At 39.5% G+C, this 14,799-nt stretch overlaps 1 protein-coding gene across 1 annotated transcript in view; it reads left to right on the top strand.

Annotated features, from left to right (window-relative positions):
- The window catches only part of cubn (cubilin (intrinsic factor-cobalamin receptor)), a 203,514-nt gene extending 189,212 nt beyond the window's left edge, over positions 1 to 14,302 (top strand). Inside the window, exons 60-67 of the mRNA XM_070986347.1 lie at positions 3,361 to 3,560; positions 3,985 to 4,147; positions 5,242 to 5,450; positions 7,730 to 7,874; positions 9,283 to 9,464; positions 9,911 to 10,076; positions 12,486 to 12,721; positions 14,195 to 14,302. Coding sequence (XP_070842448.1) covers positions 3,361 to 3,560; positions 3,985 to 4,147; positions 5,242 to 5,450; positions 7,730 to 7,874; positions 9,283 to 9,464; positions 9,911 to 10,076; positions 12,486 to 12,721; positions 14,195 to 14,302 — 1,409 coding nt within the window. The remainder of the gene's footprint in view (positions 1 to 3,360; positions 3,561 to 3,984; positions 4,148 to 5,241; positions 5,451 to 7,729; positions 7,875 to 9,282; positions 9,465 to 9,910; positions 10,077 to 12,485; positions 12,722 to 14,194) is intronic.
- The last annotated feature ends 497 nt before the right edge of the window (positions 14,303 to 14,799 follow it).

Genomic DNA, 14,799 nt, shown 5'->3' with positions numbered 1-14,799 from the left:
TGGTAGCATAATCTGTTAGGATCTGCGAGAATGGAGAGAAAACGAAAAGGAGGTGCAGAGAAACTGCAAGAGAAAAAGGAGATGGCTCTTCAAGCCAGCGCTGCAAAATGCACAAAAATTTCCGATATGTTTGCCACGGCAGGGCCTTCATCAGCTCCCATGGCCGATGACAGCGGTGGTGGTGGTGGCGGCGACATTGCACAGCGACATGCAGTAAAACCTGCGGTAAGCTGGACTGCTTTCAGAACACTTGTAATGAGTAAAGCAACCCAGGCCCTTGGTAAATCTGACATTGATAAAATGTCAATAACATATTTTTGGCTAATGTTCTATGGCCAGGTTAATTTGTATTCTAATAAGTAAGTTTTTTAAGACATTGTGTATGTAGCCCTCTCCCTCATTCATGTGTCATCCCTCTTAAGTTTTCAGTTCCTACACTGCTATTTTTATCTTGAAGATTGACCAATAATTAAATCTATTTCTCTCTTTCTCTCTCAAACATACATACACAGAGTTCAAAGTTCATTCAGGAGTTCAGCTACATTGATCCTTTTGGACTGGGTAGGTTCACAATTTATTGAATACTACTCTTGGAAGAGTCAACATCTGATCCATCATTTCTCATCTCTATTCTTTTTTCTTCCTCCTTGAAACACATAGGTACACCCAATAGGATGAATTCTGCTTAAAGATCCATTACTGTGATGGAGTGGTGGTGTATACTTTTTTGTAGTGTTAATAAATTAGACTTTTTGGAAGCATTTAATGTGTCCACTCTCACTGATTCCTGTTAACTCATTGCATGGCTTAAGGTACGTGGTTTTAAAGAGTTGCACAGTTGGTATACACATTCAAGAGACCGAAAAGACCAAAAAGGTGTGCATTATCAAATGTGGCCACATTTGATAATGCACACCTTCCGGTCTGGTCCAAAATGCCAGGGCCGATTTTTTTGTCCCAGTCCGCCCCTGCTGTGGCCTACCCAGAATTTAAATCCTGGCGCCGTGCCTGCTACAAGTGTCAATCTGTTTGGAAAATGTTAGTAAATAGTCAGCACCATCAAGTGGGGTGAACTAAATTAGCAGCCACAGTAACACTAGCGGAAAATTACACACTCTCTAAAAAGGCGGAGAAATAGAATTTGCCCACCACAAAAGAATCTAATGTTGAGACACAGAGAAACAAGGCGCCCATAAAACAAATGCTCATACTTTTTTACCTAGCAGCACAATTGTGTTGTTAGCTGGAAGCTAACTGTAATTGCAACTGTAATTGTAAAGGCAGCGTGCAGCAAATAAACACACACATGCATGCTCACTTTGTCTTGTAAAATATACTAACGCACATATTAACCCAGCTACAACCCCCACTTACCAGCAGTTGCCCCTTATTGGATTGAAATCCTAATGGTTATGTTTTTTCTCAGCAAGTTCTCCCATGTTCTACACATTAGAGCAGCCAAGATGGCGCCACCCGCCTATTCAAACACTCAGTGTCAGGTGCATGCATGGCACATAAGCATACAGACTAGACTAGACTAGACTAGAATCGTGTGATAGTTCTTACCTATGTTAACATTTGCATTCATGATATGATATACAGCAGGAATCTTACTTTCAACCTTGCAACTCGACACTCTGCAGCTACGTTATGTTAACGTTACTTGGACAAAGCAGTAGCACTCAGGAGAAGAACCAGCAATGACATATGTGCACATTGCAGAGAAGAGTCTTGGAGTATATTTTATGATATTTTTTATTTTGTAGTTGTTAATATTAACAAATAAGTAGCATGGGTAGAATTGACCCATTATTATATATTTCACTTGCTGACTAATATACTTAAGAAATTTTTAAACCATTTGCATCCCATTTACCACCCTCAAAAATCCCTTTTTACAGTGTACCTTCTCAGGCAGTCTGCATTTCCAGCCACTCTTGCCCATTGCCAGTTTTCCCATCTGGTCCTGGGGAAAACTCAGCTCTGCTCCAGCCCCTGTCTCCAGTCCTTGCTCCTGTCTCAAACCTCAGCTCAGCTTCTCCCCAGATTTTCTCTGGTCTCTGTTTGGCTCAACCCTGACTCATAATCCATCTCATTTGCCCTGTGATTAAATATCTCTAATGTCAAACCTGTCTGTGTCTGCACCTGGGTTCACAAGTTTAACAGAACTCAATCCTCAAGGATTAATAAAATTAATACACAATATCATGTGCAATAAAACATAATACTTGGGATTAAACTGTTCTCATTTGCTCTTCTTGCGTCTGACATAATTCCCTCGCAGCCAAATGGAACTGGTAGTGTTCTCCAGGTTGCCCACAGTGGCTATCTCAGGGGAACCACAAACATTTCGAGTAGCCAGTCACGCTATCTGAGCAGCATGATAGAAGTTTTCATTATCAATGTCCTCACATTAATCATCAACCAGTAAACATGCATCCAGCAGTGTATTTAGTAAAGGAAATTTCACAGTAGGTTGTACTGCTACCAATCCACGTTGATCTAGATACATTTGCATGTAAGTCATCACTGGTTTCAAATAATTGTCTTCACCTCCTTTTTTTATCACCATTTATCATTGCTTCTTGCAACATGAATCTCTTGAATCTTCCATCAGATTCTGTCAGTGACGTGGTGATACAGTAGAGTGGCGTCAGGTCCTCACGTACATTAGCATAAGGGAAGACTCAATCCAATTGTGTCTCTTCCATAAGTTTGTGAGTTTGTTTTTCAACACCCTATATCTCTTTCAAGCACACCTCCCTCTGCAAATAATAAACCAACTGCTTTCTAAAATCAATACCTTTTTTTTCCTGCCAAATGCAAGATTGTACTGTTAACACAATGGAAGTTACTGTCCGATCACAGTTTTTCTGGAATGCCCCACCTTGGCATCACTTCTGAAACAAATGTTGAGCAGTTGATTTTGAATCTGTCTGCTTACCAAATGAAACATTACAAAAAGTGATAGTTTGTTTAACATGCAAGATAGGTTCAACACATCAAGAGCCAGCAAAGACAAAAAGTGATAGTTTGTTTAAAATGCAAGGTTGGTTCAACACATCAAGAGCCAGCAAAGACAAATGTCAGAGTTTCCTTCTGTGGCAATCATACCAACACAAATATACAAACACAATACTACAATAATACACACTATATTTCCACAAACATAAATTCAGCTATCAAAAGCATGCAATCTGCCATTACCTGCATATTTGTGGTACTGTGTACATATAAATATTTTGATCCTCCCAGACATTTTTTTTTTCTACTTTGAGAAGCTAGTCTGAATGTGCCCATGGTATAACACATAAGTTTTAATAAGTGGTTAAAAAGCATCTGTTTCTGAATTTCCTGCAGGTCCAGCGCAGGGATGTGGTGGCTACCTGTCCTTGCCCATAGGCATGTTTGGCTCTCCAGATCCAAACTTGGATGGGCGCTATGAGCCCTGGATGGACTGCCTGTGGATCATTGAGATGCCAGTCAACAGGGCTATCAACCTGACTTTCAACTCTTTTGACCTTGAAAGCTCCTTTACTTGCCGCTATGACTATGTCAAAGTAAAGAACCATAACCACAGACATTGAAATATTAATTGCAAATATGACTTTTGTTAGAAGATCATTTGAGTACTGACCATTGCACGACATATAACTATGCTGTGTTATGTTGTTGCAACTCACAAGGAATTATCAATGACATGTAGGCATCAGATACTGCATAATGTTTTCATTTGTAGATTGCTAGTGTGATCTAATGATAACTATCCAACTAATTATAATTTGGATTTGTATCAATTTACATTTGTGGATTACAGTTGCAATTCATGATGCCAAGTGTAAAAATCAGACAAAATTTGTCACATAAGTCCTTCTTGTAACACTCATTATAGAATACTACCTAGACAATAACAACTACTATGGCAACAATGGGTTTGGTATTTTCTGTTGATTCATGTTTTCAATATATGTGTATGTCTATCAGGTGTTTGATGGTGACAACATTAATTTTCCTTTGGTTGGAAAATTCTGTGGAGAATTCATCCCGTCTTACTTTGTATCGAGCGGAAACTTACTGACTATCCACTTCGTCACTGATAGTTCAGTACAGAGACAAGGCTTCAATGCTACCTACAGAGCAGTGCCATGTAAGACACTTTCTACTCTCTGTCTACTACACCTGTACTTGCTACAGAAACAAGGCTTCCTTTTCACCAGCAAAGCTTTAAACTATAAGATACCATCTAGCTCACTTTTCATTTCAAAATGACTGAGTTGAATTACCCATCTGCAGCAACCTCATTGGCTAAGGTTACAGTTAGGTTATTCTTAATAAATGTGGTAAACATGGTGAGAAAGGTACTTCGCATTGGAAAAATGAAGCATTTTCTATATGTTTCATGATTACCTCTTTATGGTCATTATCTATTATGATATCTTATTATAGGAGTGGTGTGTCTTTACAAAGAACAAAACACCAAAATTGAAAAAAGAAAGAAGGAATAATAATAGGAATATAATATGAATCAAAATAGCTAATAATATTTAAGTAAATATAAAGAAAATTAACCACAAAAGTAAGGTTGATGTGCCATCACCTACCTCCTGGGCCACTACTGGACAGAGGCCCTCTGAATCAGCCTGTCAAATTGGATGGTTTTGTGGTTTTATTGGTAATTTCATTACTTGTCCCATTGCGCATACTGTTTCAGTCTCCTGGAGTGGTGCGGATAAACGGGACCAATTAAATTGAATACAGAGTTTAATGAGTCGAAATGGTTGTTTGTTGATGTCTTTTGATGTATTTTGTCTTTCCATGAAGAAATACACAGATTATAAGTATTGCCACAGGGATGATCAAAACTTTTTCCTATTTCTCCTGTTAAAATTAGTTGTCTTAGCAATTGTTAAGGTGATCAATGTGGGTTGTACGTATTTTAATGGTTGTTCAACTGGTGATAGGGCTCTTAGAAGGCATGCAGATGGAGAGACCGGAATTCTGCACTGCACAGTCAAAGATTTATTTGTGATGGTAATCCAGAATGTCTGGGCTGAGTAGTTGGCATGTAAACTGATAGTGTTTATGGTAAATGGACTGTAAATGTAAATGACTCTCTCAAAGTGCTTTTACAACACGAATCTGTATATCATACCAACTCACAATTAGTTATTTACTGCAAAAGGGCAGTTGGAGAGGAACTGTGCATTTTCCAAACCTTTCTATTTATCTGCCTTCCCTCAGTGCTTTGCGGCGGGACTCTGAATGCCACAACCACCCCTCAGACCTTGACCTCACCATCCTTCCCCCATGCTTATCCCCCTTATACTTTCTGCCGCTGGATCGTGGATGCTCCGGCCCAGGAAACCATCCAAGTGTCAGTCCAGACCTTTGTCCTCCAGCCTAACCAGAGCTGCTCAACAAATTACCTGGAAATGAAGGACTGGCCTATGGTGAGTTCAGACAAGAACTGGACCAAAAAGTGCTGTTATCATAGCCCCCAAAACCCATACTGATGGGACAAATGAGCAACAGTTATAAGAATCTCTGATAAATAAACTCTTAATTCTATGTAGTACGTATAGTATATAGCTTGGTATACACATATATGATATGTTTATGTATGTGATATATGTAGGTATTGGTAACAGATGGTATATGTGGATAATACAATGCTGTGGATCTAATAATAATGGAAGTGTAACTAATAGTAATAGCAGTTCAGTTGCAATGGATGTCAGGCAGGGCCATGGCAGGAGACGTAGCTACAATACACAATCCACGTTCAACCACTATCCATGGGAATCTGCGAGTCAACAAAGCACAAAGACTCTGGGGAAGACATTAGTAACATGCCATTGTAAACATGAAAGCGTGCAAGTGGAGAGGCAGAGAAGAACAGAAGAGCTCAGTGTACCACTGGAAATCCCCCAACAGTCGAATCCTATAGCAGGATAACAATAACGCCTGGTCCAAGGCAAGCCTGAGCCAGCCGTAACTGTAAGCTTTATCAAAAAGGAAAGTTTTAAGCCTACTCTTAAATGTAAAGACAGTGTCTGCCTCCTGCACAAAGACTGGAAGATGGTTCCACGGGAGAGGAGCTTGATAGCTAAAGGCTCTGACAAAAGCCTGGCTTTTGGGAACATTCTATTGGGATAAAAAGGTACTATAAGCCATAAATGGTCAGGCACCATCTTATCTTAAAGAGCTCATAGTACCTTATTACCCCACTCAAACACTGCGTTCCCAGAATGCAGGCCTACTTACGGTTCCTAACATCTCCAAAAGCAGAATGGGAGTCAGAGCCTTTAGCTATCAAGCTCCTCTCCCGTGGAACCATCTTCCAGTCTTTGTGCAGGAGGCACACACTGTCTCTAAAGAGTAGGCTTAAAACTTTCCTTTTTGATAAAGCTTACAGTTACGGCTGGCTCAGGCTTGCCTTGGACCAGGCGTTATAGTTATGGTGCTATAGGATTAGACTGTTGGGGGATTTCCAATGGTACACTGAGCTCCTCTGTTCTTCTCTGCCTCGCCACCTGCACTGCACTGGCTCAGGCTTGCCCTGGACTGGCCCTTAGTTATGCTGCTATTAGACTGTCAGAGGACCTCCAAAGATACACTGAGCTCCTCTGTTCTTCTCTGCTTCTCCACTTGCACGCTTTCATGCCCTATCAAAGCATGTTACTAACTCAGCTTCTTCCTCAGAGTCTTTGTGCTTTGTCGTCTTGCAGGTTCCCATGGATAGTGACTGAACCTCGATTGTGGATTGTAGCTACATCTCCTACCATGGCATTCACTGACATTCACTGTGACTGCTACTACTATCAGTCATACAGTACTTCCATTAGTATCAAATCCTTTGTGCTGTATTACGTACATATACTATCAATTCCATATATGTGGATATATGACATCCATAAATATATCATATTTGTATATACTATGCAATATATACTACATATAGTTGTCTATTTTTAGAACTGTCACTGATTGCATTTCTGTCTCTCTCTCTCTCTCTCTCTCTCTCTCTCTCTGTCTCTCTCTCTCTCTCTCTGTCTGTCTCTCCCTCTCTGGTTGTCCATCTCTGTCTCTGTCTCTCCGTCTGCCTCTCTCTCTCTCTCTCTCTCTCTCTCTCTCTCTCTCTCTCTCTCGTTCTCTCTCCCTCTTTCTGTAACCCAACCGGTCGAGGCAGATGCCCGTCCACCCAGAGCCTGGTTTTGCCTGAGTTTTTTTTGCTTGCCACTGTCACCAAGTGCTTGCTCATGAGGGAATTGTTGGGTCTCTGTAGATAAAGAGTATGGTCTGTGCCAGGAAAGTGTCCTGAGACAATTTCTACTGTGATTTGGCACTTTATATACACTGCTTAAAAAATCAGTCCAATTGTTTGTCTGTTTGGGCCCTGCAATCGTCTGGCGACCTGTTCAGGGTGTACCCCGCCTCCCATCCATTGTAGCTGGGATAGGCTCCAGCCCCCCGCAACCCCGAAAGGGATAGGCGGTATAGATAATGGATGGATGGATGTTTGTCTGTTTGACTCACATATTTCACCCCAGCCTAAAAAAAAAACAAACTAAATGGCCAATGCCCCAGAGTTTGTTTAAACATATGTGGTGCAAAAGCACCCATAATCACTGCAGAGAGGTGAAGTTGATTGGATTTATTAATAAAAACCTTGTGCACAGTTAAAATATTATAATATGCATTCTGAATGAGGTGATTCTTGTGTTTCCAGGAAGACTATGGACAGTCACACAAGTTCTGTCCATTGGATGGTCATCCACTAGACTTCTACAGCTACAGTAGAACAATCCTCGTGCACTTCAAATCTGACAACTTCGTGACAGGAAATGGCCTGAGTTTCACCTATAAGATTGCCAGTACGTACCTGTGTTAAACCTGTCACAAGATGAAAAAAAGAACCATAATATCCTGCTATACTATTACTTAGTTGTAGTTGTATATCTTTTATACAGTATATTTCATTAAATAGCTTTGGGCATCAAATGTGTATAGATGTGAGCAAGTTTGGTTAAAAAAAAAAGAAAAGAATGGATATTAAACAATGGAAACTTTGACCCACGTGTACCAGTAGCTGGCTGCGAATAGAGGGCGTATTTACACCATCTCACCAGTCAACACAGCTTCACTGACTGAGACTTAGGCCTGGATCAGACTACAGAATTTTACCCTGATTTTGTTGTGGCTGTTCATGAACGACAATCGGTCCGCCTGTACTTGTGTAGTGTGACACGCAGAACAACCTGTCATGTGGTGCCGCATGACACCCCAACACAAAGTCAAGGATGTTGAGGTTGCTGCGGTTAGGTGGGGTAGCTCGGCAAGTAGCTGGCCATGCTGTCATAACATTATCCCCAGTCCGAACTGCAGGAATATGCTTATCATTACTGATTCCAGATCTGATGTTAAAGTAGCATCTTTGATGCAGCCAAAACAGCCAAGCCTGCTTATTGTAGAATAAATAACTGTGGAAATACAATTATTCTATGTGAAACTCCTTGTACCTGTAATTGTTATCCAGATGCTTGCCAGTAGATATATAAATAATGACCGAATGTTTAAGTTTAAAGTTTAAATCGCCTCTTCAGTTTGCTTTTAATGTACATGAACAGCCGCTCTTGTCGGTTTGATTGATTGATTGATTGACTGCTTCACTTGCCTCCTCAATGACATCTGATCGTGCATGATCGTAAGATGAGACGTGCCATGATTTATCGGGGTCATTCATGTTGTCTGGCCAGTCACCCGACCAAGACATGGCATGAGTTTCTGTTGTGATCATTAAATCTGACACTGTGACAGTTGTTAAAGACAAGAAAATCGTGTTGTCTGAAACAGGCCTTATGAAATTACTTTTTCTTTGTAAATACTGTGAAATTAGTGCTATCTATTTTGAAAGGTTTGGGCACCCAAATTACAGAAAAAAACGTTAGGATTTTTTTCCCCTCTTCCCCCTAGTGGTATCTGTTCATGCAGATAGTTTGGGTTTAATTTTCAGGTTTTGAGATATCTGCCTACACCCCAATATGGGGGAGGTAAATAGAATTTTGTTTGTGCTGTTCACAGCATTTGACAAAATTCAACATCTGTTTCCAGATACAGAATATGTTACTCTGGATAATCCACAGAGCACACACAGTTAAAATTTTCCTGAAGAAACAATCCCAGTGAAAACTGCAGAAAATATTTTCAAACAGTGGGTACAATGGATACTGATGGAAGTTGGTTGTAGATAAGTGCTCTGACTATGGTTGTCATGGTCTCCAGGTTGTAGCAGAATCTATGAACAGGAATACGGCTACCTGAAGAGTCCGGGCTGGCCTGACATTTACCCCCACAACATAGACTGCACCATCATCTTGAAGGCACCACAGAACAGCTACATCTCAGTCTTCTTTAACAATTTTGATGTGGAGAGCCACAGCAACTGTGAATTTGACTACCTGGAGGTGAAACAACTACCACATGCAGAGACACACAAACACTTTGAATGACTACATTATTATGACTTATTATTATTGTGAAATTCCCTTATGAATAGGATGAATAAATATGGATGAATAAAGTATCTATCTATCTATCTATCTATCTATCTATCTATCTATCTATCTATCTATCTATCTATCTATCTATCTATCTATCTATCTATCTATCTATCTATCTATCTATCTATCTATCTATCATAATTAATATTGAAACACTGAAGGGCCTCTTTGTCACAAGGTTTTAAGTATTGTCTATTTTGACTATTGTCTAAAATATCGCAATGGTAATCAATTAAGATTTCTCTTCATTAGAACTCAGGGGTCTAAATCAGGAAAAACAACCCAGGACTAAAATGTGTTAACATACTTTTGGCCATGTAGTAAGTCTGTTCTACTCAATTGTCTCTCAGATCCGGAATGGCAGTACAGTGGACTCTCCACTGATTGATCGGATCTGTGGCAGCACCCTGCCCAGCCCCATCTTCTCACAATTCAACTTGCTCTACATACGCTTTAAGAGTGACTTCTCCCACGCCCGAGATGGCTTCGAGGCCACATGGACATCGTCCCCTCATGGTCAGAACTGAACTGTTTCTGATTTCTGATTTCTTTCTGACTTCAAACCAAGTTCCATGAAACACCAAGAGATTGCAAGTTTTCATTCCAACCAAAGACTTGAATAGTTGCTATCACCAATGAAGCAACTCACTCATAATATGCTAAGAAGATTATGAGTGAAATCTATGATTCACTGGGTTCAAACTGTGACTGATTTAGTTGATGGGTTTCTCTGCTCAGACCCAACAGTAAGGCAGCCACACACTTCGGGCTCTATTTTCGACTCCGCCGTGCACCTGGCGCAGTGGTATTTTCGATCAACAAATCTACAAAGATGGAATACATCATTGCTTTGAGGAGGATGAGGAGGAGGCCGAGGATTTACCATCTAAGGACCTCATATTTAGACATCAGAATCAGAATCAGAAATCCTTTATTTATCCCAGAAGGGAAATTGTTTTTGTTGCAGTGCTCCTTACAAGAATAGAATAAGAATTAAATTTGAAAAGAAAGAAAAGAGAGAGAACTATATATATAAAAATCAAATATAAAAACAAAATATTTATATTGAGAATATATATATAAACAAAATATACCACAAAATATAGAACAGAATATATATATATATATATATCCTGGGAGAAGTTTGGGCATCAGACTCTTTCCTGCGCAGGCTCAGTCATCCTCGAAACTTGCCATGTGCCTCGCCAGTGGCATATTTAAAGGTGAGGCGAGGAGCTGGTGTGATTGGTGAAGATTCCCTCCCTCTTTCTGAGTTGGCACGCGGGTGGGACTGAGATGAGAAGGAGGAGGAGATGCGTCGGCAGCGCAGTGCACGAAAATACCAAAGTCTCCGCCACCACGCCCCATCAGTGAAGCAGACCTGACTTTGCGCCGCGCTGGCAGCAGAGTCGAAAATAGAGCCCTTCATCTCACAACTCAGGTCCTACCATGGTGTGTTTTTTGTAGATGCATGGATACTTTGTTGAGAAACTGAGAGAAGCCACAACTAAAAACACATTGGCTTTCATTGTGGACACTCAAAACTCTCACTCATTAAGAAAAAATATTAAAATTTCCCAAACCCTGTTCCAAAATGTTTGGAAATGACTGTGAAATTCTCTTCTGTGGATCTTCCTGTTTTCATAAGCTTCATGTTTCTGAATATAATTTCCTGGGTCAGAAAACTGGTGGTTTAAGGAGAACTCCAGCAATTTAGTATTGAGATTCCATCAAGTTGGAGACTTGCGATTTAAAAAAAAAAAAACAAAGCCGTAGCAGGAAAAATATCCTCGGTTTAAGTCCCTAGTAAGACCCAAACTCCAAACTGTGTCCTTCATTTCCTATGATGTAACAGCATAGTCATAGCATAGTTAGATAGCATAATCATTAAGCTCTGCCTACTTGCTAACACCCATGTCTTTCGAATTACACATCCCCAGTTTGAAACACAGGCATTCTCTTTAAACCTGTCTTAAATCCAAAGATGATTTTTTTTTTTTTTTCTATTAAGACAAAACACAAGGAAGACAAGAACAGTAAATCCAGTAGCAGGCCAGTTGACTGAATTTCACAGGGAATAACAAAACAGCTGGTTTGATGTTGGTGTGCCTGTATGTGTGTGAGACCATGTATTGTATTACTCATGTTGTGGGGACATGGTAAGGGTGGTGTTATGGTAAGGGTTAGGGTTTGTCTCCAGAAAATTAATAGAAGTCTGCATTTTGAACAGTTGATCTATTGGGTGGATGGATAAAAGAAAGAAAACTTTGGGAAAATAAAGGAAGGTAGATAAGTAAAAAAAAAGAAAGGGATTAAATTGCAGTTCCCCACTTCCACTGATAGCGAAGCAGGATTGGGCCATCATTAGGAAACTCAGTCTAGTAGGATCAACATAATTTATTGTTTCATTTTGTAACTAATGATACGAAATTTTAATGTTTGGGCTGTTGTTACCACGTTTTCTTTACTTGAGGAAAAGTTGACCCAGCCTTCCTTTGTATTTACCAGATTTATTATTACTTGAATTAATGTTTTCAAGTTGTTTGATTTTTAGTTTTTTTGTTTTTCTTTTTACAGGAAAATGAAGGCGTTATTTCCTTGTATAACTGTCCATCTATGTATAATTTGTCCAAATGTGTTGACAGAATGTTGTAGCGATTTGTTTTCCATAGTGACAGCATCTATTTGCTCCTCACTGAAATCCAGGCTATGATGCAGCGCCTGAAATTGAGTGATGAATACTTTGCTTACCTCTGTACAGCATGGTGGTTTTGAGGATGTGGATGGTGTTGTACCCGGGCTTTCTTGTTTTCAGTGAAGCTTGGCTAGATCTTTTTCTACTTGAAATTGTTCATGCCTTCCTATTTGCTTACACTGCTTTTTATTTGTCTTAAGCATCTTTGTTTTAATATGTTTGTGTACTAGGTTGTGGTGGCACTCTGTATGGAGACCATGGTTCATTCTCAAGTCCCAACTACCCAGGCACCTACCCCAATGGTAGCCACTGTGAATGGGGCATCGTGGCAACAAGAGGTCATGTGGTCACCATCACCTTTGCCCAGATCAGTATTGATGACCCTGGAGATTGCCAGCACAATTTCTTGAAGTTGTATGATGGCCCAGACACCTCCTCATTGCCTGTTGGACCTTACTGTGGAGTGGTATGTAAACTACTTCAGCTGTAATGTAGCAGGTTTAGGGGAATTTTTACTATTAAAATTAAGCAGGAGGGCGACTCAAGGGGACAGTTCTTAATTAAAAAAAAAAAAAATCATATGTTATTATGCTGAGCAGACAGCTCTAGTTTAGTTCCAAACTGTCTTTCAGTTTATGTTTCTCTCTCTCTCTGTCCATCGCTTTCACTCACTGTTTCTACCTGCTCTATAGTCTCTCTCCACTGATGTGCATCTGAAAAAGTACTGCTGCACATTTTTCAGACAATAAATTTAAGATGCTGTTTCCCATGTTTCTGTATGAATTTCCATTCCTGCCTCCCATATTTTATGCCTCAAAACAGGAAAGCCTTAAACTATACATTGCATGAGACAACACAGTGCATGAGTCAGTTTTCAGCAGTGCTGCTTTTTCTTCCATTTTACCAGTGCACAAAGTGTACTGCAAAACCTTTGTAAAAAATCCCTTTATGTCCAGAGTTGTATGCAGTGATATAGGAGCTCAAAAACAGACACATGTGAGACACATCTAATATGGTGTAAAAATTGATTACATCACTGCAGCTTTTTTTTTTTTAATTTCAAGTTAAAGCTTAAAATTGGAATTAATGTCCTTCGATGACAGACACAGCTCTCAGAGGAGCCACACAGACACACACACAACCTCAACAACAGGTGAAGCCTTGGACACACACACAAAAAAAACTGATTGGTTGAGCCACCTTGCTGTGGCTTGTTTAAAGTGGAAAAGAAATACACATTCACATTTAAATCACACACAGACTTATAGAAAATATGAAATAAACAACTACATGAACATCTGTAAATTACACCCGTGCACATTTAGTAACTGGTGCCCCGAAGAAGCATGTTGTTGCCATTAGGCAGATGTAGCTTAGCTGTTAGAATGGGTTGTCCATGAATCACAGGGTTAGCAGTTCAATCCACAGCTCCTACTCTCCACACATTTCATTTTGAGCAAGATACTGAACCTTAAATTGCTCCAAATGGTTAGGTTCACTGCCACTAGCATGTGAGCCTGTGTAAATTGTACATCACTTTAATGTGCAATATATCTAATCCCTAAATTTATCAATGCAGCACCTCCTCTTCTATCCTTGTAACAAGACAGCGCTGCAGTTTGGTAGCCATTATATGAGCACTTTTTAGTAATTACGTTTTCAAAATGAAGTATCCATCATGCACAGACATAGTTTTAAAAAATATATTGACATATATTGCCTTTAGAAATTCTGACTGACACAAAGACAGTTACAGACTAGACATCACAGTATTTCTAACATCACATAGCATATGTGTGATGAAATGTATGAGATATTACAATGTTTTTGTGAGCATTTCTCAATTAATAGACAGCATACTTATCTTTGTAATACATATATTTGTAATTTGAATATGCAAGTATGTTAATTATTTCTCCTCTCTCTGTTGTTTATTCAGGAAACCATCATTGCTCCATTCACAGCCTCCTCCCATCAAGTCTGCATCGTTTTCCAAGCCCAGTATGCCACCCTGCCTTCAGGGTTCAGACTCACCTGGAGTAGCTGAAGAATGAGCATCTTCACACAGACAGTTGCTGACTAATTTCCTAATCATGTTTAGATGTCAACGCCTGCTGTGGATTTATTTTTTTAATCAATATAAATAATAAATGTACACTGTTACATTAAATACATGATTCAAGAAGTACAAGGTGGTCAGTAATTTGTTTTTAAGATGTTCGTTTTAGTTTTATTATATTAATTTTAAAGCAGAGTGCTACAGCTGACCTGCTGAGAGACAAGCACTGGACAAATAAGTATTGTTCAAATGAACTTCTATTGGATTCAAAATTTTCCAGACTCATTTGGACCTTGAGATAACATTACTGGTCAAATTAATGATACAGTATCAGGCTCTGCTGGATGGACATCAAAAACAAAAGTAAATAAAATAAAATTAAGAAAAATAAATAGAATAAAAATAGATTTAGAAATAAGATTAAGAAGATGGCTGAAAAGAAAAATACAAAATTGCAACAACAGACTGGCAAAATATCTGCAACA

The sequence above is a fragment of the Chaetodon trifascialis genome, chromosome 18 (assembly GCF_039877785.1).
Source record: "Chaetodon trifascialis isolate fChaTrf1 chromosome 18, fChaTrf1.hap1, whole genome shotgun sequence".
In the NCBI taxonomy this organism is placed as follows: domain Eukaryota; kingdom Metazoa; phylum Chordata; class Actinopteri; order Chaetodontiformes; family Chaetodontidae; genus Chaetodon; species Chaetodon trifascialis.
Note: the sequence above shows the minus strand (reverse complement) of the source record. Positions and strands in the feature narration are given on the sequence as shown.